The following is a 27975-nucleotide window of genomic DNA, read 5'->3' on the forward strand; positions in this document are numbered from 1 at the left end:
ACAATAACTGAAAGCATATTCTCATGATTAAAACAACCTAAATAAGTAATAGTTTATTCTAAAATGCAGAGCAAGGCAGAATAGCCAAAGTGACCCCCAAAACGTTGCAAGAAGAATCGTAACAATACGCAGCACAGCGCAGATATATTGTTCTTGAACACACCTCAAACTGAGTCTGACAGCAAATATGGCGATGTCCATGAGGAGGGCATTACTGCCTCTGCATCGGATGAGATTCAGCAATTTGAAGGTATTATTTGAGAGAATATGGATTACATTAGCTATAAATTACACACAATTCATTGAAATGTTGACTGCTCAGCCCCAGAAAATGACACCGAAAAAAGCTGTAGGTTTATAATCAGCAGTGGCTAGCTAGCTAACCTAGCTAAACCCAGCAAGCAGATCTTTTTGGAAGGCAACTCTTGCTAAAACACTCATTTTTTCAACTGACTAAATTTTAAACCAGTTTAGCTACCTCGCTAGTTTATACTCATTAATCAATCACCGTAGCCAACCTAAAACGCGTGTAACTCAAGATGTCATAATTGCATTTTATAACACTGTTTTCTTCAGTCTCTTTGACTAGCGTCATCTGATTTTTGTATTTATGTCCAAAACCAAGTTGTTTGTTAAACTAAATGCATAAAGAATGTGCCATCATATTATGATATTAACCATGCAATAATAACCAATTGATAATGATGTGCAATTCTCTTATTTCCATGAATTGCAAACCACATGAACAAAGTGTGCTATAACCTTTATGCATAGACTGGTACTCCATGATTTCTTATCTAATCCACCTGCTTTTCAAATCAAATCAAATTTTATTTGTCACATACACATGGTTAGCAGATGTTAATGCGAGTGTAGCCAAATGCTTTTGCTTCTAGTTTCGACAATGCAGTAATAACCAACAAGTAATCTAGCTAACAATTCCAAAACTACTACCTTATAGACACAAGTGTAAAGGGATAAATAATATGTACATAAAGATATATGAATGAGTGATGGTACAGAGCGGCATAGGCAAGATACAGTAGATGGTATCGAGTACAGTATATACATATGAGATGAGTATGTAAACAAAGTGGCATAGTTAAAGTGGCTAGTGATAAATGTATTACATAAAGATGCAGTAGATGATATAGAGTACAGTATATACGTATACATATGAGATGAATAATGTAGGGTATGTAAACATTATATTAGGTAGCATTGTTTAAAGTGGCTAGTGATGTATTTTACATCATTTCCCATCAATTCCCATTATTAAAGTGGCTGGAGTTGAGTCAGCCACTCAATGTGTTGGCAGCAGCCACTCAATGTTAGTGGTGGCTGTTTAACAGTCTGATGGCCTTGAGATAGAAGCTGTTTTTCAGTCTCTCGGTCCCAGCTTTGATGCACCTGTACTGACCTCGCCTTCTGGATAGGGGTGAACAGGCAGTGGCTCGGGTGGTTGTTGTCCTTGATGATCTTTATGGCCTTCCTGTGACATCGGGTGGTGTAGGTGTCCTGGAGGGCAGGTAGTTTGCCCCCGGTGATGCGTTGTGCAGACCTCACTACCCTCTGGAGAGCCTTACGGTTGTGGGCAGAGCAGTTGCCGTACCAGGCGGTGATACAGCCCGACAGGATGCTCTTGATTGTGCATCTGTAGAAGTTTGTGAGTGCTTTTGGTGACAAGCCGAATTTCTTCAGCCTCCTGAGGTTGAAGAGGCGCTGCTGCGCCTTCTTCACGATGCTGTCTGTGTGGGTGGACCAATTCAGTTTGTCTGTGATGTGTACGCCGAGGAACTTAAAACTTACTACCCTCTCCACTTTTCCCTCGTGCAGAATGCAGAGGCTTCGCTGGAGGTACGGTATCCCCAGCCCTTTGTTGTCCCGGTAAGGACCAAGAAGCGCTACTTCATTCCCCCCGCGGTGGGGATAAAAGGGAAGGCGGCAGTCTCGGCAGACCAGGAGGCCAAAGCCAGAGCGGCAGGTGTTGTCCTGAGGCAGGAGTACATGGAGAGAGCCATCAACATCGCCTGCACTGGTACAGACCTGTTTATGTGCATTCATACACTTTTCAAAATGTCAGACAGTCTGGCACTGCTGCTGATGACTGCATATCAGCGGTAGTGTAAGACTTATGAGCCATTTTGAGAATACATGTTGCAGACTTGTTCTAAAAGCAAGCTAGACCAGTACAGTATTAGCATATACATTATGGTCATGTTAAAGTTCCAACCTTCAGTTTGTTGTACACAGAATCAAAGTTAAGAGGTTTGCCACTGTTACAATGAAGCAAATAATATACATAGTCACAATAACCAATATATCTCTCCTTTCCACTACCACAGCGGGAGTGTTTGATCCCTATATCCCCCCAGAAGGTGATGCTCGTCTCTCCAGTCTGTCCAAAGAGGGTCTGAAACAGCGCACAGAGCAGATCAAACAGGGTGCTGCCTCCCAGCTAGCGTGAGACAGTCTTCCTGTGTCACACTCTAACATTGACCGCCGCCCCATTGTTTATCTTTTTGTAGGATATTGAGTGATCCTTCCTTATCTTTCACACACACTCAAATACTCCCAGATAGCAAAGACTGTCTGTCATGTACTCCTTAGATATTCTTACTCTCTGTTAGTATTAGACTTAGAATGAGTCCCTATTTGTCTCTTATATTGCATTAACGTCTTTGGCATTGAAACAAACCCGGTTACACTTTAAACAAACTTTTGTAAAGGCTTTATAGTCCATTCATGAAAGCCTAATAAAGGGTTTATGAAGGCTTAAAAGTTGTAGTTCATTTAAAGTGGGAACACCAAACCTTCTCTCCACTGCAGGATACGCAAGATCAAAGAGCATGACGCTGAGTTCACCACAAAGGCGTTCCCAGTGAAAGCTCAGGAGATCTTCGTTGACGCGCACAACGCTCTCACACAGTAAGAGATACACTCACTCTCATATGACCCAAATCAACGGCTCCCTATCCTGCTTACACTCTTGGCTACCAGGCAAAGATGATCTGTGAAAGGGGTGAGTGGTGTCCCCAGTTATGCCAGTGAGGCATTTCTAATGGAAGTGAGATAGTGACTCACTGTGCTCCTGATGGATATATTGCTTTCACTGATATAGCTTGCTGTGAAAGTCTGTTTAGGCTCATCTTGTTTGTAAATCTGAACTACCTGATTTGGCTTAGTTTTTCGGCTGGCTCATTAAGAAAATTCAACAGTAACTTGAAACAGTCTAACCAGGTCTTGTCTTGAAGTTGCCTAGGCTAGCTAGTGCTAGCCACCTTCTTTCGCCAATTAGCTTCAGCTGATTAGTGTGTGATCGTGGCGAAATTGGTTTGACACTGGATAGCCTGGGGCTAGTTGGTGACCGTCAATAATTTATACAATGTAAATGGGACAATATTTTCATTTTGTGCATCTTTTAGTAGTCTCAATAAATGCTTTCAATATTTCTGTATCAATTTCTACAATTTATAGTTTGTCATTGAAATAAGGAGCTATTGACATTTAAAATATTGTCCCCTTGGACATTGCATTCAGAAAGTATTCAGACCCCTTGACTTTTTCCGCATTTTATTACGTTACAGCCTTATTCTAAAATTGATTATATACTCTTTTTTTTCTCAACAATCTACACACAATACCCCATAACTACAAAGCAGAAATACCTTATTCAGAACTTTGCTATGAGACTCGAAATTGAGCTCCTGTGCATCCCGTTTCCATTGATCATCCTTGAGATGATTCTACAACTTGATTGGAGTCCACATGTGGTAAATTCAATTGATTGGACATGATTTGGAAAGGCACACACCTGTCTATATTAAGGTCCCACAGTTGACAGTGTATATCAGAGCAAAAGCCAAGCCATGAATGTCCTTCAGTGACCCAGCCAGAGCCCGGACTTGAACCCGATCCATCATCTCTGGAGAGACCTGAAAATAGCTGTGCAGCGACACTCTCCATCCAACCTGACAGAGCTTGAGAGGATCTGCAGAGAAGAATGGGGAAAAACTCCCCAACTACAGTTTTGCCAAGCTTGTAGCATCATACCCAAGAAGACTCAAGGGTGTAATCACTGCCAAAGGTGCTTCAACAAAGTACTGAGTAAAAGGTCTGAATACTTATGTGATATTTCAGGTTTTTATTTTGAATAAATCTTAAAAAATGTCTAAACCTGTTTTTTTCTTTCTCATTATGGGGTATTATTATGGGGGAAAAATGCAATTAATACATTTTAGAATAAGGCCGCAACGTAACAAAATGTGGAAAAAGTCAAGGGGTCTGAATACTTTCCGAATGCACTGTACAGTGTGTATTTTACCAATGGTCCCTAACTAGCCCCATAGGTATATCAAATGGTTTTTTTAAATGACCATGGGCATTCAAATCTGGTTGTGTGCAGCTGCGCTCCAAATCGATGATTACTTTTTGGGTGCTGCCAGCTTTTGGCATGTGGGCAGGTTTGAAATAAACACAACCCAAGGAAAACTGTTACAGTCCCATTCATTCAATGACATACCATTTTTGCTATCTCGCAAATCTCCGTTTTGGTCGAGACTTACTTGATGACCAAAATGATCCTATTTACACTTTGTAGTAAATTTTGACACCAGAATAAAGTTTTTGCCATCGATGCCACAAGTCGCTATCAAAACAAGAAGTGGATTTTTTTAGGGACAGTCGCTCTTAAGTGTATCACCCTTCTTCTGTCTGTGTGTTTTCAGGTTTAACAAGGAGAAACTTCACTCCCTTGTGACAGAAAGATGTTACCCTGTAAGTTCTCTCTCCTTCAGGCAGTTATTGTCACCATCACCAGTACACTTGCTTAACTGTTATACAATACACAGGCTATTTATTTCACCATGTATATTTATTCTCAGTTCTATTTTCACTGATAAAATCCCAGTGTTATCATGTCATGAAAATTGCTGCTGCTGAAAATAGTGTGTGTGTGGTTGCACTTTAGGGTTGTGCGGTATATAGATTGTCATACCGTTTCTGTACCGTACTGGGGTATGCGGTGTTACCAGAAGTGTACACATGACGCTCTGTTTTTAAACGCTCAAAACAATTTAGGCAACAGGGCTCTTGATCCTGGAGGGAGTTGAATGTCTCTGCTGTAAGCAAGAAGCTTGATCTTGATGATATCTAGCCAGTTAGCAAACCAAATGCATAGCTGCAGCCCTGACTTGGATATCATTTCTTTGACATTTCTTAGTTATAAGTAGTGGGCTAGCACATACCGACCTCACATGGGCCCAAGCCTATTGTACTTAATTTTACGGTACAGAATTAACCAGGTATTTTACAAAGAAATAGTATGATCAAATGTTAATTATACTTGTAACCTATGTTATAACCTACAAGTTACTTGTTGTGTTTTGTCTTTGGGGTGCTCTTTTAGCTTAGATGGCATTAGCTCACTGTCTGTCCATCCTGTGCAGGAGATGGTGAGGGGGAACCGCTACAAGACGCTGCGGTGGCATTTCGTGGAGTCCCTGGAGCCGCCCAAGGTGGTGCACGCCCGCTGCCCAGACATGGTCAGCAAAGGCAACTTGTATGGGCAGGTTACGGTGCGCATGCACTCCAGACAGGTGAGACAGACAGTCGCAAACACACGGTCTGTCACTCCGAAAATGGTTGTCGTCATGTTGGAATACTGTCACGACGAGCCTTTAAACAAGTATATAACACACAGGTTGGGTACTATGGAATCCCACATTTTGAAACGTTAAAAGGAGACAATGGCGCTATGCTTAGCTATAAGGGTCTGCATTTATTTATAGACTCAAACATTCACATTGCATTAGCATAGTAGTAATGAGTGAACCAATTACTAATGAGTGAACCAATTTAGTAATGAGTGAACCAATTTAGTAATGAGTGAACCAATTTAGTAATGAGTGAACCAATTTAGTAATGAGTGAACCAATTTAGTAATGAGTGAACCAATTTAGTAATGAGTGAACCAATTTACTAATGAGTGAACCAATTTAGTAATGAGTGAACCAATTTAGTAATGAGTGAACCAATTACTAATGAGTGAACCAATTTAGTAATGAGTGAACCAATTTACTAATGAGTGAACCAATTTAGTAATGAGTGAACCAATTTAGTAATGAGTGAACCAATTTACTAATGAGTGAACCAATTTAGTAATGAGTGAACCAATTTAGTAATGAGTGAACCAATTCTCTCTTAACTCATTCTCTTTTCTCCTTCCCCCCTACCTTTTCCTGCCCCCTGAATCTGTCCCACTCTTAAGGCTGAATGTAACCACTCTGTTTACATCATCGTTTCACCATTATCCTCTGTAAGGGTTGTGTTACCTTGTTGTGTTAACTGAATTAACATCATTCCTAAATGGTTAACTTGTGTGTTCTGGTGGTTAGACCCTGGCTGTCTATGACCGCTTCGGCAGACTGATGATGGGGAGCGAAGAGGAGCCCAGGGATGTGCTGGAGTACCTGGTTCTGGAGAGGCACCTCGTCAACCCATACGGCATGTGGAGGTTACATGGCAAGATAGTACCAGCCTGGGCCCCAGTGAAGGAACCCATCGTCAAGGTGACCTTTCATAGGAGTCTATAGCAAGTTTACTGATTTTTAAAGGGGCATGTCACAAATTAATGTGGTTAAAAAGTGGTGATGTGCCCCTTTAACACTGTTTACCAAAGGGTTGATTAGAAAATAATTAGATGACTAATGAAATTCCTGAATACATTTTCAGATCATTACTTGAACTGATTTTAAATTATTTTTAATGTACTGAATCTCTGTTATTTACTATCTGTGTTTTGTCTCAGACAGTTTTATGACTGGCCCTAGATTTCTCAGTAACTTGTATGGTACACAAAAGCGAATATGAGAGCCCATTTGTCTGTGGTTGTAATTTCTGCTCACTGGCTTTTATTTCTTCTGTTTCAGACTGTTATGATCCCTGGTCCGGAGCTCAAGCCAGGCGAGGAATTTGAAGAGCTCAACTATGAAGTGCCCAAGCCTAAGGCTGTGCAGTGGCACAAATAGACCACAGTTGGGAGCTGTAATTCTGGGCCAACACATATGTTCTCATTTTTTTCAGAAACCATGAAGCTACATTTAGTTTTCTGCCTTTTTATATAAAAATACACTGTTTGTTACACCTTACACTTGTATATCTCAAACACTTCAAATAATCCACATTATCCAGATCTGTAGAGATTGTATGGTTTATTTCAATGGTGAATATATTACTTTAAAAAATACAAAAATAAAATGTCCCATCTCTTTTTTTTTCATACCTTTTTGGATTTCAGTGAATGTATATTTATATCAGAATAATCTGTACTTTTCATCGGCAATACATACAAAAATAACTGAAATCAACAGAAATACTTTTCAACATGCATACAAAAAGGATGCATTGTGTAATGATGATGGTATTTGATTCTATTTAACAAAATGACATTGCACACCCATTCAAAAAACACCTTACATGCATAAAAAAAACACTCACAGAACGAAGTTGGTCCATTGCGGATAACACGAGGCAAAGCATGAAGACGATATCACCACTGCACAAAATTTTCATTTTCACTGAATGAGGAGATGTGTCAAATATGGATGGATACATTTGGTAAATAAAGCATGGAAATGGTAAATACATCAATGACAAGGGCCTTATGTACAGTTTTAGTGGGACTATACTGAGGTGCAGTTGTTTTTAGGGCAACTGTTTCCAAGTTGAGTTGTATGCTTAAAACAAAGAATGTAAAAAAAGTTTTGGTCGTGCATCCTCCAAATACACACACGTATTTAAAAAAAAAAAAATTTAAAAAATTTAAAAAAATGTATTTATTATTCCGCTAATAAAATTGCTATTGTAAATTATTCAAAATAACAGATTATAGCTCAATCAGTATTGAATTAGAACGATTTTAAGTTCTCTGTTAAAGTTCGATGTATTATATTATTAATATTAGCACTGTGCCTGTGGGGACGTGATCATGTTGTTGATCTACAGGACTGACATTAAATTTGATGTCCTTGTAGCCACGACTGTCTAATTGACACAATTGACTTTGAAAAAGCACAGATTTATATTACAGCTGGAAAGCTGTCCTTAAAGTGTTTGGAATGTGTTTATAGCAGGCAACAAAAAGGACATGCATCACCACCATTTGTAATCAGTGATTTACAAAAATGCTGGATGTGCTTCCCAGTTAAGCTGAAGGAGCACTGGTCTAGTGTAGATTATTTCCCCGTGTGTCTATAAGGGGTTATCGCCAGCTTCGTAAGGCTCGGGCTGTTATTTTTTGAAACGCGTTGTCAACCTTTTACAGCCATGGCGATGGGGTTTTAAATGTGTGATTACAGAAGAGCGCATTGTCACTTATAAACACACAAAGAGACACAGAAAACAATATTCATTATCTAAAATTGGGTCAAAGTGGAAAGAAGAAGAGGGACTGCATCCGGATACTTTCTCTGATTGAGAACCTGGGAGGGGGTGTACCTCTGGTGGGCAGAGCATTTGCAGATCCTGGCCCAGGGGTGTATTGCTTGTGGAGCAGTGACTTTCTGGGGAGTGTTATGGATGGACAGTCCAGGGCGCCTTTGCTACATTCAGGTGTGCAGAGGTCATGTCCAATTCATTACCCCCCCTGCTATAGGACATCTTTGCACAGTGACCCAGTCAAAGAATCAGGTGTAACCACCCACTGAGAAATTCTTGTTCCAGCCAGTAACTGACAGGCCTGGCATTTACAAGTCGGATGGGAAGACGAAGGCTTCTGCAGCACTTTCGGCATCGTCTTCCTCCTCTTCCTCTTCAGGAATGTTTTCAGGATCCCATGTAAAAATGTCAGAGTTATTGTCGTGTTCTGTGATGGATGAGGGGGATGATGGTGGTTTGGTCTCTTCCATCTCCCAAGGGCACATAGCATCACGCCGAGCCAGGGGCACGTTAGCTTTGGCTGCCTCTGCCCCCTGCGTGCTGCCGGCTGCAGGTTCTGCAGCGTCACCCTGTTCCATAGAGAGTGCACCCTGGGTCTCTGTGACGTCCTGTCTGCCACTGGCAAGGATAGTTTCCTCTTTCTCTGCAGACTTTGCTGGTTCATCAGTTTCCAATGAGCAAACGTCTTCTCGGACACTTTCTTGCTTTTTTATCTTCTCTGGTTCTATAGGATCCCTGGTCTCCCATGGACAAATGTCTGCCTTGGTGCTGTCCTGGATTTGAGTATTTTCTGACTCTTCCGCTGGACCAGTTTCCCATTCACAAACATCTGCCCGAACACTGTCTTGCTTTTTCATCTTTTCTGGTTCTTCGGTGACATCAGTTTCCCAAGGACAAATATTAACTCGAACACTGTCTCGTCTTTTCTCTTTTTGTGTTTCCTTGGAGATATCTGCTTCAGTACTGTCTTGTCCATTTGTCTTGTCAGTCTCTCCAGGTTCCCAAGGACAAACATCAACTTTGACACCATCTTTCTCCTCTGTCTGTTTTAGCTCCTCAGTTTCCCATGGACCAACGTCTGTTTGAGTGCCATCTCGTCTTTTTGTCTTGTCTGGCTCATCATTTGCCCCAGTTTCCCAAGGACAAACATCTGCTAGAAGGCTGTCTTGTCTTTTAGTCTTTCCTGTTTCTATGGAGACAATAGCCGGACTGCTGTCTTGCTGCTCTGTTTTCTCTGGTTTCTCAGTCTCCCAAGGACAAATATTTACTCGGATGCCATCAGTCTTTTTTGGATCAGCTTGAGTTCTGCCTTGAGTTTCCCAAGGACAAACATTTGTACAAGGGCTGTCTTTTCCATCTGTCTTTTCTTGGTCACCAATGTCCCATGGACAAATGTCTGTTTTTGCCACAGTGGTCTCCTGGGAAAATGATCTTTTGGTGATCTTTATGGTTATGGGTGGCATTGTACTCTCCTCTTCCCAAGGACAAAGTACTGTCAAATCTTTCTGTGGGTCAGGGAATTCCCATGGACATGCTTTTGCTAAGGGGACACTTAGTTTTTCAGATGCAGATTTAGCTTGCTCTGTGCTTTTTGTTTGTACATCTTGTTTCCCCATGCTTGCCGTGTCTGTTGGTTCCCAAGGACAGACATTCTTTCGTTCACCGTCTTGGGATTTTGGTGTCTCTTCAGATTCCCATGGACAGACATTGGCATGTATTGTCTCCTGACATTTTGGTGGCGCATTACGTAATCCCTTGTCCTCCTGTGGATTAACATTTTCATAAATAATCGGCACCTTTACTTTTTCAGAGAAGGAATCCCCCACATCCCAAGGGCAGACATCAACCCGTACACTCTTTTGGGGTTTCAGGCCGTGAGAAATCTGTGGGGTTTCATCAGTTTCCCAAGGACATACATCTGTTGCTTTCTTGTTCAGACCCTCTGGTTTCTTCTCAGACTGTTTGGACGCTGAGGTAATTGGGATGGCGGAAACATCAGCTTCCCAAGGGCATACATCTCCCCGGACACTCTCCTGTCTTTTAAATACTCCTTCTGATTCCCAAGGACATACACTGACACGTGCAGGTGCCTTTGGATCCTCCTCTGGTTCCTCCACCTCCCACGGGCAGATGTCTGCTGTGGTGCTCTGTTGTCTCTGTGGGGCCTGCTGGGAGGAAGCAGGAACATCCCATGGGCAAATCTCTGATTGGGAAAAACTCAGAGCAGGCCTAATTTGGCTACCTCTTCTGTGAGTGGAAGGAGTCTTAGCTGTGCTATGTGCAGTGTTTTCCCTTGAGATGAACACGTTTTCATACACACTGTCCTTTTGCATGTCCTCTGAGTCCCAGGGATAGACAGTGGACTGTACAACCACTATTCTCCTAGGACTTCTTTCAGAGGAATCAATTGAGGACATTCTGATTGCAGCCTGTTTCACGAGGACAGGTTTCACATCTCCTGTTGTCATACTTCTTTTTTGCTGTGTCCTCTTGTCTACGCTTGAAACACCACATTTCTTCTCCAAGTTTGAAACACTTCGCGATTTCGCTTCTGCGCTTGAAGTGCTTGGAGTTTTTAATTTTAATGCTGCGATGACGGCGATGGCGGCAACACTCCCCTGGGTCTTTCGTGATATTGAGTCCTGTTTTTTTACCGTATCTCCTGCTGTCTCCTTTTTGGCCTTTTCCTTGATGCTTGCATCCACAGATCCTACGAAAGATTTGACAGAGAGCCATTTCTGGGTGGAAGTGCGGAAGGAGAAGACCCGCGTGTCGTTTGCGGCCTTTGGGGACCCAGGTACACTAGTGGAGATGGGAGCCTGGGGTCTCGGGGACTCGCAATCTGCCTCTCCCCCTTGTGAATCCCCAGCAGGACTTTCTGCGGGGTTAGGAACTGGTAAATGGTCCCAGGGGCAAATATGTTTCAGTATTGGTGATGATATACTCTCTGGGCTCTGTGGTTCTTCCTCGGAGGGAGCAAAGGTAACGTGTGGCTGGTTCTTATTGGCAGGGCGTTCCTCCGCCAGCTCCCAGGGACACACTTCGGCTTTGTCATAAGACTGGGATTGCACAAGGGCACTTGAGGTCTGGTCCTTGATAGCGATATCCTGTTGGGACTGCCTTTGCTCGCCTGGAGTATTTCTGCCTACCCGGTAGGTGTCTTCCAGACTGTGGGTTTTACTGGACGCTAAACTCAGTGACTTGTGTAGCTTTGTAGGTCCAGGAAGCAGGAGATTGTTATCGACTGTAAGGTTTTGGGCACTGGCCGATTTACAGACCAATGGTGCGATATCCAGCGAGTCTGTCTCAGAGCGCTGTGAGCATCTCTTAGCTAGATTCGCCCTTAACATGGTGTCGTGTAAGGAGGGGTCTTTATCGGTTACATAGTCATAGTCACTTTGAGATTTACGCAGCACCGGTGAAGGCTGCTTTACTGGTTCATCTTTGTAATTTATGCTAAAAGTATCTGGCGCTCTCTTACAGGACTCGGCGTGCGTTACATCCCTGCTGCCCAAGTTGACCTCTTTGCCGTCGCGGCTGCACTGTCGGCTCATGGACTCTGGGATCTCAGTGATACGCTTTATGATGGACCGGCCCAGCCCGCGCCGAGAGATGCGCTTCTTCTGCAGGTGGGGGTTGTTTGCTGTCATCTTCTTGGTCTTGTGGACCTCCAATTGACCATACAATTTCTTCAGCTCATCCTGGTGCAGGTGAAAAGGAAGAGAGAAGGAAGGATAAAGGGAATTAGGGAGGGTATTGGTATGAGTGAGCAGAGGGAAAACCATTGGGAACAGTAAGTTGGGGAAGTGTTATTGTTAAGGACAAGGAGAGCAAGGCTTTTTATGTCTAAGTTTATAATGAAAAGTCAAATTGGTTTTAAATTAGTATAAAGTAATCCTACAAATGTTTATAGCAGTAATTCAATGTTTATAATTGTTTTATTTTACTAAGGTTTAAATTCTATTTAATAATTTCTTCCCGTCTTGGCCTAGACAGTGCCTGAATAGAAATGGTCACTTAGTAAGGGTCCAGGGCAGAAAGGGAGTTTACCCGAATGTCATCGGGGTCCAAGCTGTGGTCACTCCAAACTGCTGAGGTAAAACTGCTGTTGAGGTACGAGCCGGATCGCCGCAAGTCCACCTCATCCTCATACACCTCCTCTGCAATCTCCTCTCTCCCCGCCCTTGACACATGGAGGAACTACAGAATACACACAGAGAGAGTAGTTATTATGTGTCAGAGACAGGTTCATACTTACATTGCTTGTGGAAGAAAATTGCCATGTACCTTGGGTATGAAGAGCAGGGCAAGTGTCACAGTGATAGTGATGTGCGTATGGGTGAAGAACAGCAACAGCATCCAGTCAGGATGCAGAGAGGGCATGACAAACCTAAGGAAAATATAAAACAGGAAGACATGTTATATGTCCCTATACAATATGCGTTTCTCGTGGTGAATAAGCATGTTTTATCCAATGATGTATATAAACCCTGGATTGCTGATGCTATGTATTGGCCAATCAGAGGTTTTGAAGCCACCGGTTAGCCATATTGGCACTCCCCAGAAGAAGCAGTCATCCATAGGAATTAAATGTTTCAAGGACAAAATTACATGAATTTAGGTATTTTTTGTTGTAGTGGGAACAGTAACAGAACTTTACAAAAATTATAATTTATTAAGGAACATGTTATTGATTTATTTTATTTTTTAAATGTTTAACTCACATAATATAATTGAAAGTATGCATTGTGTCTGTAATAAAATAAACGTATTGTACAAAAGACATGAATAAATACATTTCTACAGCTTTCAAAATATTTTTCACAACGGTGGGGGAGTGCCAAGATGGAGGTGCAGTGGCTTCAAAACAGCGCCCCCTGTTACTCATCTAGTGTAGGCCTATATACTATAAATCATTGGCTTTATCCCGGTTTACTGCCTCTGTTTAGAGCCGAGGATCATGTACGCTGGTTACCGTAGCAGGTGGAACATGGAGGATAGCAGCAGCTCGTTGTGTATGGCGATACCTATGTAGCGAGGCTCGTGGAAGGCTGAGGGCACTGGCTTCACAGCACTGCACAGTAAACTGCCCCAGCACAGAAACATCAGCTCGGCTGAGTCAGACAAAGAGACAGGCATAACGTTTATACTCTTCTCATACACAAGTAGTGTCAGGCAGTAATTTGTTATTTTGTCTGGGTTGTTGAGCTCAAAATCATGTTTGTAAATTGATTTTTACCTCTGACCTCAATCAGGAATGTGATTTGTAGCCAAATCGATAACAGTAACATTCACTGGATTTTTGGTTTTGGTCAATAGGTCTACACAAGAATGCCCGTGTGCTGGAGTTTATCTTTTCAATATAGATTATTTTCTCTGTATCACCTGGAAAACACCAACAACCCTCTTTTTCAATTAGATTTATCCACTCACCCACGGCCATCATGTAGTCCCAGCGGTCTAGGTCACAGAGGCTGAAGCCCTGACCATCCGACGTGTTCGTTATGATCAGTAACGGAACGTTACGGTCACGGTTCTGTAGAACGCCCGCGGTCCACGCACACAGGAACCAGCTGACGGTCACAACCATGACTCCCAGCAACCTCAGCAGGTGTATGCTGGACATGTAGGGCACTCTCTGGGCTGTGCGCGACAGGAACACCTTGAGAACCCTGTATGTGTGGGAAGTTGACTTGATGTTACTCGTTCCTCAGAGATAAAACATACACAGACACTATTTTGACACATTTTGAATTACATTACAGCATACAAACTGATCTGAATTCAGAGAAAGAGCTCACAACATATTGATCGACCTGACTATAGAGAGGGGATACCCGTGCGGTGATACTGACGATACATGAAATGTAATAGTGAGAGAGTGCGGTAGTACAGACCTATATATCTTCAGTGTTATCGTTCCATAGACGATGGCAAAGCCCAGAAGTCGCACCCAGCGAAGCAGGATGCATCGGAAGGTGCTGGGCTTGAAGTACAGGATGAAAACCTGAGGGGGAGAGATAGAGAGAGAGGCATTAGCAGATGATCTATCACGCAAAATCACTCCCTGTGAGCTTAGTTTACCTTGTCTTTGTAGTTACAATAGGTAACAGGCTTTGTGGATAAAAATAATTCAGGACCATAATTGATTAGAATGTGTTTAAATAGAACAGTTCTACCTTCCTCAGTGGAGAGACACATTATGCACTTAGTAATCACAACTGTACACAACAGTACAGAACGTGTACAGAAATGCGCAGTGTACAGGACTGTGTGTGTACATGAGTGGATTTGTATGTGTGCTCTAGGTTGGTGACCGGGGCAACAGTAGATCAAATGGCTGGAGGGCTAAAGGGGGCGTTGTGTAACCCCCCAGGTGATGCCCTACAGAGATGAGAGAGTCAGTCCCTCGGTTGCCCTTTTGTCTGGGCCAACGCTCCACAGTTACAGCAGATTGAAAGGAATTTCACCTTTGTGTCGGCCTTTTAGCGTCTGAATCCCCCATAGGTGTTTCTTTAGTGCATCTGTGATACCGTAGTGAAGTGGGAACACAGCAAAGGGAACACATTAATATGTGTATATCGCACATATGTAACTCAACCTTGTGTTCTAGCGAGCGAAGTAATATGATCACATGCCCCCATCATTTACCATTGGCTTGAACGGGATACTTTGATCAATGATTCAGGGTAGATACACGTGTGAGTGAGTTGTGCAACTGTCAAGACTCCCGGCGAAGTCGGTCCCTCTCCTTGTTCGGGCGACGTTTGGCGGGCGACGTCACCGGTCTTCTAGCCATCGCCGCTCCACCTTTCATTTTCCATTTGTTTTGTCGTGTTTTTCCGCACACCTGGTTTACATCCCCTCATTACTCTACGTGTAGATTATCCTCTGTTCCCCCCATGTCTGAGTGTGGTTTTGTTCGTTCGTTACGTGCGTGACGCTACAGGCTGGTTTTGCGCCGGGTATTGTTGTAACCCGTGGTTTTGTTATTTTGTACCTATTTGTGTGATTTGTGCGCTATCGTTTTTTCCTTGGGCCGGAGTGTTGTGACACAGTTGCGTCTGGCTGTTTTCCTCTGCCTGATTAAAGTGTGCCTGTTCACTCATCTCTGCTCTCCTACACCTGACTTCCTTCGACCAGTTGCGCACACTCTGACAGCAACGACTACTTAATTGGGATAATGAATCACACAAGTGATTGATAACCTATTGCCGGCCATCGAGTAAAGCAGAGTTATGCAACGAATGCATTGGTTGCTTCCCAAATGGCACCCTATTCCCTATATAGTGCGCTACTTTTGACCACGGTCTATACGGGTGCCTTTGGGTTGCAACCTTCCCCCTCCCCACCACCAATCTAAATCCTCCATTACGATATAATCCCCAACCCAACGCAGTGATCTGAAAAGAGCGCTCTTATCTCCACACTCACTCACTCGCTCATATATTATCTCACTCACCGGGAAGTACAGGAGCAGAGAGCCAAACAGGATGGTCTCCAAAAGCAGGAGACCCGATGCCCGAATCCTCTATAGGGGGAGGTGAGATAGACAGAGGGAAGGGGGAAAGGTGAGATGGAGGGAGGGTAGAGAGGAGGGATGGATGTGGGGGAGAGAGGGAAGGTGAGGGGGAGAGATGGGGGAGGGAAGGAGTGAGGTAGGGCAGAGAAGAGGGAAGGTAGAGGTCAATGGCGAGAAGGATGCAGTTGATGAGGGTGGAGAGGGAAGGGGTGGATGAGGGAGAGAGAGGTGGAAATGGAGATTGAAAGTGAGGGGAGGGGGGAGAGAGGAAGTGAGGAAACGTGATTGGTTCAGTATGATGTGCTTATCTTACAGTGCTTTGATTTCCGATGTCTCTGTGGACCATTGCTGCTCCACGTTTAACCATTTAACTCTACATGTGTTGATGTATGCAGAGACTAGGTCCGTGGAGCACTATCTTAGAGAGGAAGAATGGCCAGGGGGAGGTACAATTATACTAATGCTCCTGCTGTAATGCGATGATACATGAAGATATACAGGTAACTGACAAAATAAAGGAAACACTTGAGCAAATGAGGGGTACAAGTACATTACCGTTCAACAGTTTGGGGTCAGTTAGAAATGTCCTTGTTTTTTTAAATAAAAGCACTTTTTTTGTCCATTAAAATAACATCAAATTGATCAGAAATACAGTAAAGAAGTTGTTAATGTTGTAAATGACTATTGTAGCTCGAAACGGCTGATTTTTAATGGAATATCTACATAGGCGTACAGAGGCCCATTATCAGCAACCATCACTCCTGTGTTCCAATGGCACGTTGAGCTAGCTAATCCACGTTTATCATTTTAAAAGGCTAATTGATCATTAGAAAACCCTTTTGCAATTATGTTAGCACAGCTGAAAAGCAATAAAACTGGCCTTCTTTAGACTAGTTGAGTATCTGGAGCATCAGCATTTGTTGGTTCGATTACAGGCTCAAAATGGTCAGAAACAAATAACTTTCTTCTGAAACTCGTCAGCCTATTCTTGTTCTGAAAAATGAAGGCTATTCCATGTAAGAAATTGCCAAGAAACTGAAGATCTCGTATAGCGCTGTGTACCACTCCCTTCACAGAACAGAGAAAACTAGCTCTAACCAGAATAGAAAGAGGAGTGGGAGGCCCCGGTGCACAACTGAGCAAGAGGACAAGCACATTAGAGTGTCTAGTTTGAGAAACAGACGCCTCACAGGTCCTGGCAGCTTCATTAAGGCTAATCTGATCAATTTGATGTTATTTTAATGGACAAAAAAATGTGATTTTATTTCAAAAACAAGGACATTTCTAAGTGACCCCAAACTTTTAAATGGTAGTGTATATTGAAAGCAGGTGCTTCCATACAGGTGTGGTTTCTGAGTTAATTAAGCAATGCTTTTTTTAAAAACGTCCCATTCCATCATGCTTGTATAAAATGCCCAGTTGCCCATTAGTTTGGCTACCATGGCGAGAAGAGATCTCAGTGACTTTGAAAGAGGGGGATCAAAGGAGTATAGGGGGTTTAAGCGTGTGTGTGTGTGTGTGTGTGTGTGTGTGTCTCAGTCACCAGATCTCAACCCAATTGAACACTTATGGGAGATTCTGGCACGGCGCCTGAGACAGACTTTTCCATCAACAAAACACCAAATTATGGAATTTCTCGTGGAAGAATGGCGTCGCATCCCTCCAATAGAGTTCCAGACACTTGTAGAATCTATGCCAAGGTGCATTGAAGCTGATGTGGCTCATGGTGGCCCAACGCCCTATTAAGACACTTTATGTTGGTGTTTCCTTTATTTTGGCACCTACCTGTATGTTGGCCTTACTGTATCTGATATTGGATAAATGTATTCATTCGTAAACTGTCACATTAGAACATGGCTTAAAATATTCAATTCATGTTGACACTCAGGGCTCATATTCAGAAGAATTCTTAGAGTAGTGCTGATATAGAATCAATTTGGCCTTATAGATCGTGGTGAATAATATTATATGGACAGGGCGGACCTGATCCTAGATCAGTTTTTTAAATTCAAGCTCAGAGCCCTGAGTTAGGTATTTCCACATTTCTTATCTAGAGTGACAACGACTATGATGAGTAATGACAGAAGTCGTCAAGATGACTAGATTAGCTATGATAGAGCCACAGAGCAGAGTTTCAGCATATGCTATATACAAGGAAGCAATATTCTAGCACTGACAGTGTTTCAAAAGAATGAGGGAACAACTTAATTGTTACTTTTAGCAGAGCTTCATATCAATTTCCTTCTAATTATCGACTCAAGTAGCACTGCGAATAAACATTGAAACTTGAAGACTAGTGAGATCTTCATGATGAAACCGAACAGTTAACCATCAATGATGGCCTGTTGTAGAAGTTGCCCCTAACCACAGATCTAGAATCATATTTCTCTACCATTAACCTTAACTGTTAGAGTTACTCCAGAGGTGTATTGATTAGGCACCACACGGAAGAAAACATAATGCAACAGCGAGGGACTACCTTAACTTGTCCAACAAGAAGCACTCATTTAAATGTTCCGTTGCGATACATTTTGCTACAGTGTACCCTAATGAATATGACCCTCTCACCCACTAGAACTCACTCACCCTGCTGCATCTGAACTGGTAGGCCACCAGCATGCTGATGAACACCAGCAACATGAAGAAGCCCTGGACGGCCAGCACCCCGGCTCTGAGGAACCAGTCCTCCTCTACCCAACAGGGAGAGCCGTCCTCGCAGCGCCTGCAGCCCGGCCAACAGGGGAGACAGATGGGCAGGGCCGGGTAACACACGCCACCCTCCTCCCCACCACTGCCGTTCAGGGCACCACCTTCTGTATTAGACACGCACGGGGATAGAAACAAAGACAGCTGGACAGTGACGACAATGAATCTTTAAGTATTGTCTTAGAGCTGTTTTTGGCTTACAAGTCAAAAGATTACATCACCTTGACCAGGGTCTTATATAAAGTAAAGTTCTTAGACAAACATTGAATAGAAGTGTTCTTGATTATTTGAATGCATCCCAAATGGCACCCATTTCCCCACAGGGTGCACTACCCTGTGGACTCCGGTCAAAAGTAGTGTACTATAAAGGGAATAGGGTGCCATTTGGGATGCAGCCTGTGTGTCTACTTTACCGTCCATTGGGGGGCTGTAGTATCCCTCTTTGCAGCGACAGCAGTACTGGCCCAATCTGAATCCCTGGCCTGTGATTGACTCACACTGGAAGGTAGTAAAAGCAGTGGGGATTAAAGTTCACATCACAGTACAAGGACAAGGGTAGTTTGGGTTTTGCTCAATCATTGTCCCTGATTGATACCAAGGATGAATAGGGTCCGTGAGGTGTCGAGTTTGACATGTCTGTATTAGGAGGACTTTATCATTATTGCAATATCCCCACTCCACACCTGAAAGGGGAGCTCCTAGAGGAATAAAAAACAATTCAATTGCAAGTAATAGTTTTTCTTTGGCATATCTGCAATGTTTCCATCTGTAAACAGCTGTGGATGTCAGAAAATCCAATGCAACCAAGGCATCATTATCTGCTGCTGCTGTAATATCAGCATTTCTGTGTGAAAATGGCCAAAAAAACACTGTTCTCTTGTTATGATAAATAGGGCTTTGTTGGTATGAATTGTTACAGTTAGGTGACTGTATTTGCCTATGCCTGATTGGTCTGACATGCTTGGCTGTTCTCGAGTTAATGGAGATGGAGTGTGTTCCACATGTTCTCTCAGCCAGCCTGGTGTTAGTTTCTCCACCATGATGGTTCCCAGCACAGCTGCACTCAGTCAAGGAAACACCCATTTGGACGTTCGCCTCTCGCCTCCGTGTTAATCTAAGTTAAAACCTAAATGGATATGTAATGCTTCGCTACCAAGAGCATTATCCCTTTTATACCAGTGAAATCCCATATGCACACACACGTAGGATGACACACACACACACACACACATACACACACACACGTAGGAAGACACACACACACACACACGTACACACACACACACACACAAACATGTAGGAAGACACACACACACACATAGGAAGACACACACAGGAAGACACACACACATAGGAAGACACACACACGAGGAAGACACACACACACACATAGGAAGACACACACACATAGGAAGACACACACACATAGGAAGACACACACACACACACGTAGGGAGACACACACACGTCTACCCTCAAGTACATGTGCAATCCCACATCAGGTATTGACAGACCTATTTGCTTGTTTAAAGTAGCAACGGTCATCTAAATTGTTAAAAGGTTTTAAAACTATTATAATAAACGCAACAGTTGGACAATGGATGAAGATACTCCAAACGTTTTGAGTTTGTATAATCCGTGAGATATTGACTGAATTAGAGTTCAGGGATTTTGGTGGGAATTCAGGTATTCCATTTTATTGTCAAATTTCACTTTTCTTTCTTAGAATGCACTCATTCATATACATTTACTTATTGTATCAGGTATTTTGTATTATTATATGTACCTAATTTGCATAAATACACCAGACGTATTTGCAGATATGAATAAATTACCACAAAGGGGAGGAACAGGGCTGCAACCACCAGACTCTTGCTCTGTCAACCCTACCTGCACTGCCCGCCTCATTTATTACTGTTGTTGTCACGTTCTCTTGCATAATTCAACACGTGTGATAATAGCAGGATACCCTTAGATTCAAAATAAACACGCTTGGCTCTAGATTACACCTACAGTATCTAAACATACTTTACATTGTTGGCGAGATCAGACATAATATCACTATAATTCGAGTCTTCATTTTCCGAAGTTGGTTTCACTTCAGCGCATCTAATTTGTAAACATGTCAACTGTATTAAATTATTAATTTTTTCAATTCCACAAAAAATTAACACCCATCAAAAGAAGGTTATTTTTCTTCTCTTTCTTGTGATGTAAGCGTCGAGACGGTGTGTTAAATCCCTGACGAAGCTTTAGCGTTCATATAGATTCAACAGAAAGACAATGTATCCCATTGAGCCCATGACAGCCATTGCCGGGGTGTGTTTGACAGGACAGGACAAACATTTCCACGGTCGTAACGTTAACGGGGAAAAAACGACAGGCACAAGCAAGAGTATGAAAGAGTCGGGGGATTCAAATGAAAGGTATCAATCCAGCGAGAATTAAGTGACAAGTGGATTTTCACCCCTCAAACACGGGAAATAGATGCCTGAAAAAGACAAATCCTCAGGTGGGCGGGGTAAACGCGTTTCTACTTAAAGGGTTAAATATTTGTATGTTCCATGGATTTAACTGAACTCAGGCATGAAGGCAATTTCATTCTGAGATGGAGATGGCATACATAACAAGTAATTAATAAATCTCTTCCCCTTTTAAAAGAGGCCTTAGCCTGCAATTAAACATGAATCAATGAACTGCTTTTGTAGGAAATTAAATAATCTCGAATAAAACATCCCATTCTACCTGGAAATCAATCTCTCTCTTGTTCCACCTCTGACCTGTCTCTGGATGTTCCATGAGGGGACAGGATGAGACTAGAGAGGGGATGATGCTGATGAGATTGGGATATGGGCGTGCTCCTGTGTTCTGTTTCTGCCTGTCAGATGAGTGATGGGTGCATGGGGATTGGGGGAAGGTTGTCGTTCATGGCTGGATTATCATCTTAATCCTGCAGATCATCCCTCCGCCACCCAGCACAGCTATCTTTAAACAGAAGGGCGGGATGAGAGGGAGAGGATTGTGTCGGAAAGGACAGTTGATGATCAAACAAGAGAAGGGGAATAAATTGGAGGTGAAGGTAAAGGAGGAGCAGAGGAGGACAACTATGAATGGATGAGGGGTTGAGTGGAGGATAAAAATGTAAATGAAGTAACACGCGAAGGATGGAGCTGGAGAGAGGGTAACGCTATTTAAAGCGGTTAGGGTTGACGAATGCATTTATATGAATCATATGATGTCACAATACCCACTACTACTCCTTAAATACTGCCTATATGGTGACTTACAAAAGTATATAGGTTAGGGTTTGGAGTATTGTAGCTTATTCAACTCAACTCCACCATTTACGATGGAGTTGCGCGGTGACTAGTGTGGATGGCTCAAAAACGGCAGATTTTAGACCCCAAAGAATAGCCCGCAATTACACAAGACATTGTTCTGTGTAACTGTGGGCTATTCTTTGGGTGATTTATTTATTTATATGTATATATTTTATTTTCTCCCCAATTTCGTGGTATCCAATTGTTTTAGTAGCTACTATCTGGTCTCATCGCTACAACTCCCGTACGGGCTCGGGAGAGACAAAGGTTGAAGGTCATGCGTCCTCCGATACACAACCCAACCAAGCCGCACTGCTTCTTAACACAGCGCGCATCCAACCCGGAAGCCAGCCGCACCAATGTGTCGGAGGAAACACAGGTGGCCCGCCACAGGAGTCGCTAGTGCGCGATGAGACAAGTATATCCCTACCGGCCAAACCCTCCCTAACCCGGACGATGCTAGGCCAATTGTGCGTTGCCCCACGGACCTCCCGGTCGCTGCCGGTTACGACAGAGCCTGGGCGCGGACCCATGGTCTCTGGTGGCACAGCTGGTTCGGGTGATTTAATCAGCAGTTTTGAATCAAATCAACATTTTATGTGACATCGGAGCTCCAGTACCCTCAACTCCAATGTAAATCGTGGAGTTGTTTAGCCAGTTAGGGGGTTTTGCTGTCTCTTGTGACAGAGTAGCTGGCTAGCCCACTCAAGGTTTGGTTCTAGGAGATTTAGGGCTCAATTCAATCAGATCCGCTTTAGCAGACATCCGCATAGCTGTTGTTTTGGCATTATCGGGGGTGGAAGTGCGTTAGAGCGGTCAAATCCACAAGTGGCTCCTGGCATTATATCTACAGCAGACATTGCCATTGGGTGCATGGAGTTGCATTAAGATAATTCCAGTGCAGCCCTGTTTACAAGTTCCAACACTGGAATGTGAGCTCTACACCTTGATTAGGGTGATAGAAATCCTCATTATTTTGTTGAATGACTTTCAATTTGAACGTAATTATGTATATGTAGCCTACACTTTCTCGTTCTCAACTTCTAATGTAGGGGTTTCACCAACGACGAATTCAGCTGGAGAAGTTGTGGCCCCATTCGTTTTCACCGAGGGCATGCAGAGAAACAGGCGGGGAAGGTGAGCGGCGAGAACCCTGCTAGCAGAGCGGTAGAAAAAAGTTGAGCTCTGCTCTACTTTATAAAAACTTCAATCAAAGCGAAGCATTGGAGCAAAGCATTGTCAAGAGAAGGTGTGGCCTTTGGTCAAAACCCACTGTAATGCGGATGGGAGGGGTGTGGCTTTGTGGCAATGATTAAGAGCAGCTGCTCATTGATTTGACAGCTCCAACGCTGTCACTGGCTAACACTTGATCTGATTGAATCTAGGCCTTGGTCAGAGACAAGAGGTTCTTTAACTCTTCAACAACAGTTTGAGGTTCCAGTTACTGTTTTTCCAGGGCTTAAATGTTTTGAGAGTCTCTTTACCTCCATGGTGGTGCGGTTGCACTGGTGTGTGTTGGCAAACCAAGCGTCCCCCGTGGCACACTGGTTCACATCAAAGCCCTGTACGTTTACATCCACACGGATTACACCCCTGGCACAAGAGCGCGCGCACACACACACACACACACACACACACACACACACACACACACACACACACACACACACACACACACAAAAGAGACACATCCATTTCAGTAAAAGAGAATATCCTGGAAACTAACTGGGCACAAACAAATAGCAAATAGCAACATAAACAACAGGACCTTTTATGGGAACAAATATATTATTATTATAATTGAATCATCCATATTCAACAATATCGCCTGGAGCTTGACATTTTCTCTAGATCAACCTCTTTGGCCTTTAAAAGGGCCTTACTTTGAAATGTCAGATCGTATCCAGCAATGGGTAATTCAATCATATCTGCTATTTCAAATGCTTATCAAAGTATCTCCAGTGTGGCTCTCTGGTTACTACTATAGGCCCTAGTACTGCTGGGGCCAGATATTTTTAGAGCCAGGCACGAAACGTGAATTATAGCCTACTGGGGGTAGGAGTAGTGGGTTGGAGCCATTATAGGTTTAGTACCATCATCAAGGACTATCTACCTCAAATGAGGTCATCAGTATGAGACACAGAGAGAGACATGGGTTTGTCCAAATGGCAGCCTATTCCCTATGTCGTGCGCTACTTTTGACCAGGGCCCTCGCCCAACTCGCCCTGGTCAAAAGTAGTGCACTATATAGGGAATAGGGTGACACTTGGTCAAAACCAATATAAGCAATAGAGTGCCATTTTAGACGCAGCCAGGGCCCTGACTGACCTGAACTCAGGGCTGAGGTCGGGCTTCAGGCCGTAGAAGGAAGTGGATAGGGTGAGCAGCCAGCCCGGCAGGAAGCGTCCGTCCTCACACTCTAGGAATGGCCCTTTGGCCCAGCGCACCCCGCTGCGATTGGTCACGTAGCTATCGCCCTGCCCCCATTTGGGCGTGTCCAGGGTGCTGAGGTCATTGAGGAGGACTCTTTTAGATAGGGCTGAGGTGGGCTGGTTTGAGGAGGCGGGAAACTTGAAACTGCTGAACCAGGTGTCGTCGGGTGCGGGGGCCGGGAGGTGCAGACTTTCCCATTGGCTAGAGAGGTCCTGGAGGAGGATGTTCTGGTACCTGGGGGGGGCAGGGTTCCGGGAGGCGCGGAGCACGAGCTGGGGGGCGGTGGAGGCTGGGTCGGCGTCAAAGGTGAGGAGGGCCTGCCGGATGAGTGGGTCGGCCTCCAGAAGGGCACGCACCATGGCGTGGTACCACTCCATGTCCTCTCGCACACTGCTCTCTCGCAGGTCGCTGGCCTGGAGGATCATGTTGAGGAAGTTGGCCGTGTTGGCCAGGGCGTCCATGGACGGTCGGAGGGGGCCATAGAACCCCCGCGGCAGGGGGCCGTTCTGACCCGTGAGACTGTACGCCCGGTCGCACTCCACTATCTCCAAGACAGAGTCATCCCCGCTGTAGAGAAAGACCTCTGCCGGCGTCCAGTCCTCCTCTGGGGCTTCCGAGGGGGTCGTGACCGACCCTGAGGGATCAGGGCTGTAGGGGGTGCCCGACTCCCCTGTAGCGCTCACAACGGATGACGTTGGGTCCTCTGACTCGGCTGTAGTCCCCAATTCAGAAACTATGCTAACCTGTGCTGAAAGAAGTGGTGTGAGCAGCAACAAGAGGAGCCAAACAGGGCCCATTCTCAAATCCACTCTCGTTGGGGGGGCCATATACTAATACCCCCCTCTTTTATAATCTCTAGTCTTGACCTTTTTCAAAATCCTCAAATAAATGTCACATTTTGGCCGAGGCTTGGAAAGCCTCATAAGCCTCTTCTCTCATCTCTCTTTATGTCTCTTCTCCTTCTCTCCAGTCGTAGTCATACAGGCTGAGGTGCTCCAGCAGGTGTCTACTGTAACGACAAGGGGGAGTCGATCATCTGTAGCACTGTCTCAGACACACAACACACCGTGCTCATTTGTGCCTCATAATCACACACTCCTCACACACACAAACACACACACACAGATAAAAATCATACTCTCTACCTCCGATGGGAACTGGGGGAATCCAACTGGTGTTCCTGGTTAATCCTGCATGTCGGTGGGAGGGAGAGGGAATTGTTGGGAAAATCCAGTGGCGTTCCCGCTCAATCCCACTACGATTCCCATCATGTCCGCAGTCAATCTGCCTGTCACTCCCATGTTTGTATTCCCGTTTCCCGACGACGAGTCCCCGGTGAGAGCAGAAGCAGAGCAGTGAGAGACAAAACCAACCGAGATTAGAGAGAGAGAGAGGTGCGCCACACTCCCAGCCCGAAACAAGCGCTAGCGTGTACGACAGGAGGAGGCAGAGAGGGAGGAGGGGAGTGAGGGAACAGCCCAATATTGAGGGTCTGAGGCAAGGTGGGGCGGAGAGAGAGAGCAGGTGTAATAGTGTGTGGAAGGGGAAAGAAAAAGAGCGGCTTTCCTCTGTGTCTCTCTCTCTCTCTCTTCTGCACTCCTCCTTCTGTCTGCCTGTTACATTCTTGCTCGCTCCACAGTTCCTCTGTAAAGCATCTCTTGCTCTCACTGTCCACTCTCTCTCTCGCTCTCTCTTTCTGACTGACGGTGATTACCCCTGCTCCGCAACCTCTACCCCCTCTCTCTCCATCTCTCTCTTTCTGTGATTCCCCCTCAGTATGCTGCTGGAGATGCTAATGTAACTGTTGTGCCTGTGGAGTGATGAGAGTGCACATCTGTTGGCGGCAGGGACTGCTGTGCATGTCTGCGTGTGTCTTTGTGTGTGTTTTAGTGTGCGTGTGTGTCTGCAGCGCAAAGAGGAGAGAGGATGATGCAGGATGAGGGTTAATCCGCCTGTATTTGGGCATCCATCAAAATCGTGCACTCGATGGATTAACCCCTGGTGTTCCAGCGGGGTCAGCCAGGAGAGTGGATGAGGGACCAGGCTGCTCTTTGATCCTCCAGGAATATGTACACAGTGACACACACTGCCAGGGAAGTCAGGGATGCTATAGATATGATGATGCTTTCAGCTGTATGAGGTGTGTTGACAAATAGATTACCGGTGTCTATTTGGCGAACAGGTGGAGATAGATTCATATTGAGTGTCGTCATGTGTGGCTATAAAATGGGAATCTCCCTTATCATACGATTCAGTATTCATCATCACTAAGAATGAGGGAAGGAGGGTGTGTGGGAGAGAAGGAGAGAGAGAGGGAGTGTTTGTGTGTGTGAGAGGGAGCGAGAGAGAGAGAGAGAGACACCTCCCACCCCTTCTTATATCTCAGTGATGGAGCAGACAACTCCAGGCTCTGGGTGATGCAGGCACATCCTTGTTTCGGTGCCATGGCAACGGGCTTCTGAGAATTTTCATCCATTCCTGTGGGCCGCCTACCCCCACCCAGGACTGCAGAGCAGGGGAGGTTCTGCAGTGGTGTGGGAAAGACAATGAGGCTGCACAGATGTGTGTGTGTGTGTGTGTGTGTGTGTGTGTGTGTGTGTGTGTGTGTGTGTGTGTGTGTGTGTGTGTGTGTGTGTGTGCGTGTGTGTGTCCGTGTGTGTGCCTGTGCGTGTGTGTGTGCGTGCGTGTATTTAAGTGTGTATAGTTTGTGTGTTCACATGTGCCTGTGCTTTTACTGTAGGTAGTTGGGAGTTTGTTCATAGTAATACAGAATTAAGCCTGCTTGTAAATGTTGATACCAAATGATCCGTACATCCATTTAAATCTCACAATCGGGACTCAATGGCAATGCAAATCTCACAATCAGGACTCTGTTTAAAATTACCCTTGATAAGCAAGCCATTTCATTGTTGTGCATATGTGCATTTTCAGCCCCTTGTGTTGCCAGCCCTGCCCAACATTACCTGTATAAGCAGCTTTTGAATTAAACATTATCTGTGATCATGATAATGCATTACTCTGCACCATCTCATTGACTTAAATATATGTGTTTACATACTAGCTAGCACTCATCAAGAATGAAATGTCTGTCCATCCATTCTACGATGATCATTTGTATTAAACTGGGCTTCAGTGGTTTACCATCATTGGTGGCCTGTAGCACCACCTTCTGGTTGAGAGATGTAATTAAAAAATAACATTTTTTTTTACAACGGATTGAATGAGTCATGATTTATGGGTGAAAACCTTTTGTCATCCTTTGTCTGCAAGGTGGTATGTATTGTATATGACAAGTGGAGGAAATTGATAGCATCCTGAAATCCGAAATGGGGTATCCAACAAGGGCAGATAGGCATTGCTGAAATGTAGGTTGTCAAGCTCAGGACAGTGCTGCTCGCTCTGATGGAAGGCTCTAGAATTCCCAAATCATGTCTTATCACTTTAATTGGGGAACAATGAGTGCAGTCTAGGAGGCCACTCCTCTGAATCTAGCAAGCTACAAGTGGAAGTCAAATGGTTATGATAGGGGAGGTCTAATTATAAACGCCCATGCATTGA

The 27975-nt window shown here is 44.2% G+C and overlaps 2 protein-coding genes across 2 annotated transcripts; one reads left to right on the forward strand and one right to left on the reverse strand.

The window, feature by feature from the left end:
- The first annotated feature begins 2 nt into the window (after window positions 1-2).
- On the forward strand, window positions 3-7279 carry mrpl45 (mitochondrial ribosomal protein L45). Its single transcript, XM_024413835.2, has 8 exons — window positions 3-250; window positions 1837-2038; window positions 2346-2463; window positions 2830-2928; window positions 4728-4776; window positions 5448-5597; window positions 6396-6569; window positions 6930-7279. Exons 1-8 carry the CDS (start codon window positions 188-190, stop codon window positions 7026-7028), a joined length of 954 nt encoding a protein of 317 aa, XP_024269603.2. The 5' UTR covers window positions 3-187; the 3' UTR covers window positions 7029-7279.
- Window positions 7195-26219, reverse strand: gpr179 (G protein-coupled receptor 179). Its single transcript, XM_042310671.1, has 12 exons — window positions 25563-26219; window positions 24313-25426; window positions 23469-23577; window positions 19078-19162; window positions 18545-18771; window positions 15899-15967; window positions 14334-14443; window positions 13870-14108; window positions 13412-13550; window positions 12724-12826; window positions 12487-12636; window positions 7195-12137 (listed from the first exon to the last, which is right to left on the reverse strand). Exons 2-12 carry the CDS (start codon window positions 25242-25244, stop codon window positions 8745-8747), a joined length of 5556 nt encoding a protein of 1851 aa, XP_042166605.1. The 5' UTR covers window positions 25245-25426; window positions 25563-26219; the 3' UTR covers window positions 7195-8744.
- Window positions 26220-27975: the final 1756 nt, after the last annotated feature.

This window comes from Oncorhynchus tshawytscha, linkage group LG32, assembly GCF_018296145.1.
Source record: "Oncorhynchus tshawytscha isolate Ot180627B linkage group LG32, Otsh_v2.0, whole genome shotgun sequence".
Classification (NCBI taxonomy): domain Eukaryota; kingdom Metazoa; phylum Chordata; class Actinopteri; order Salmoniformes; family Salmonidae; genus Oncorhynchus; species Oncorhynchus tshawytscha.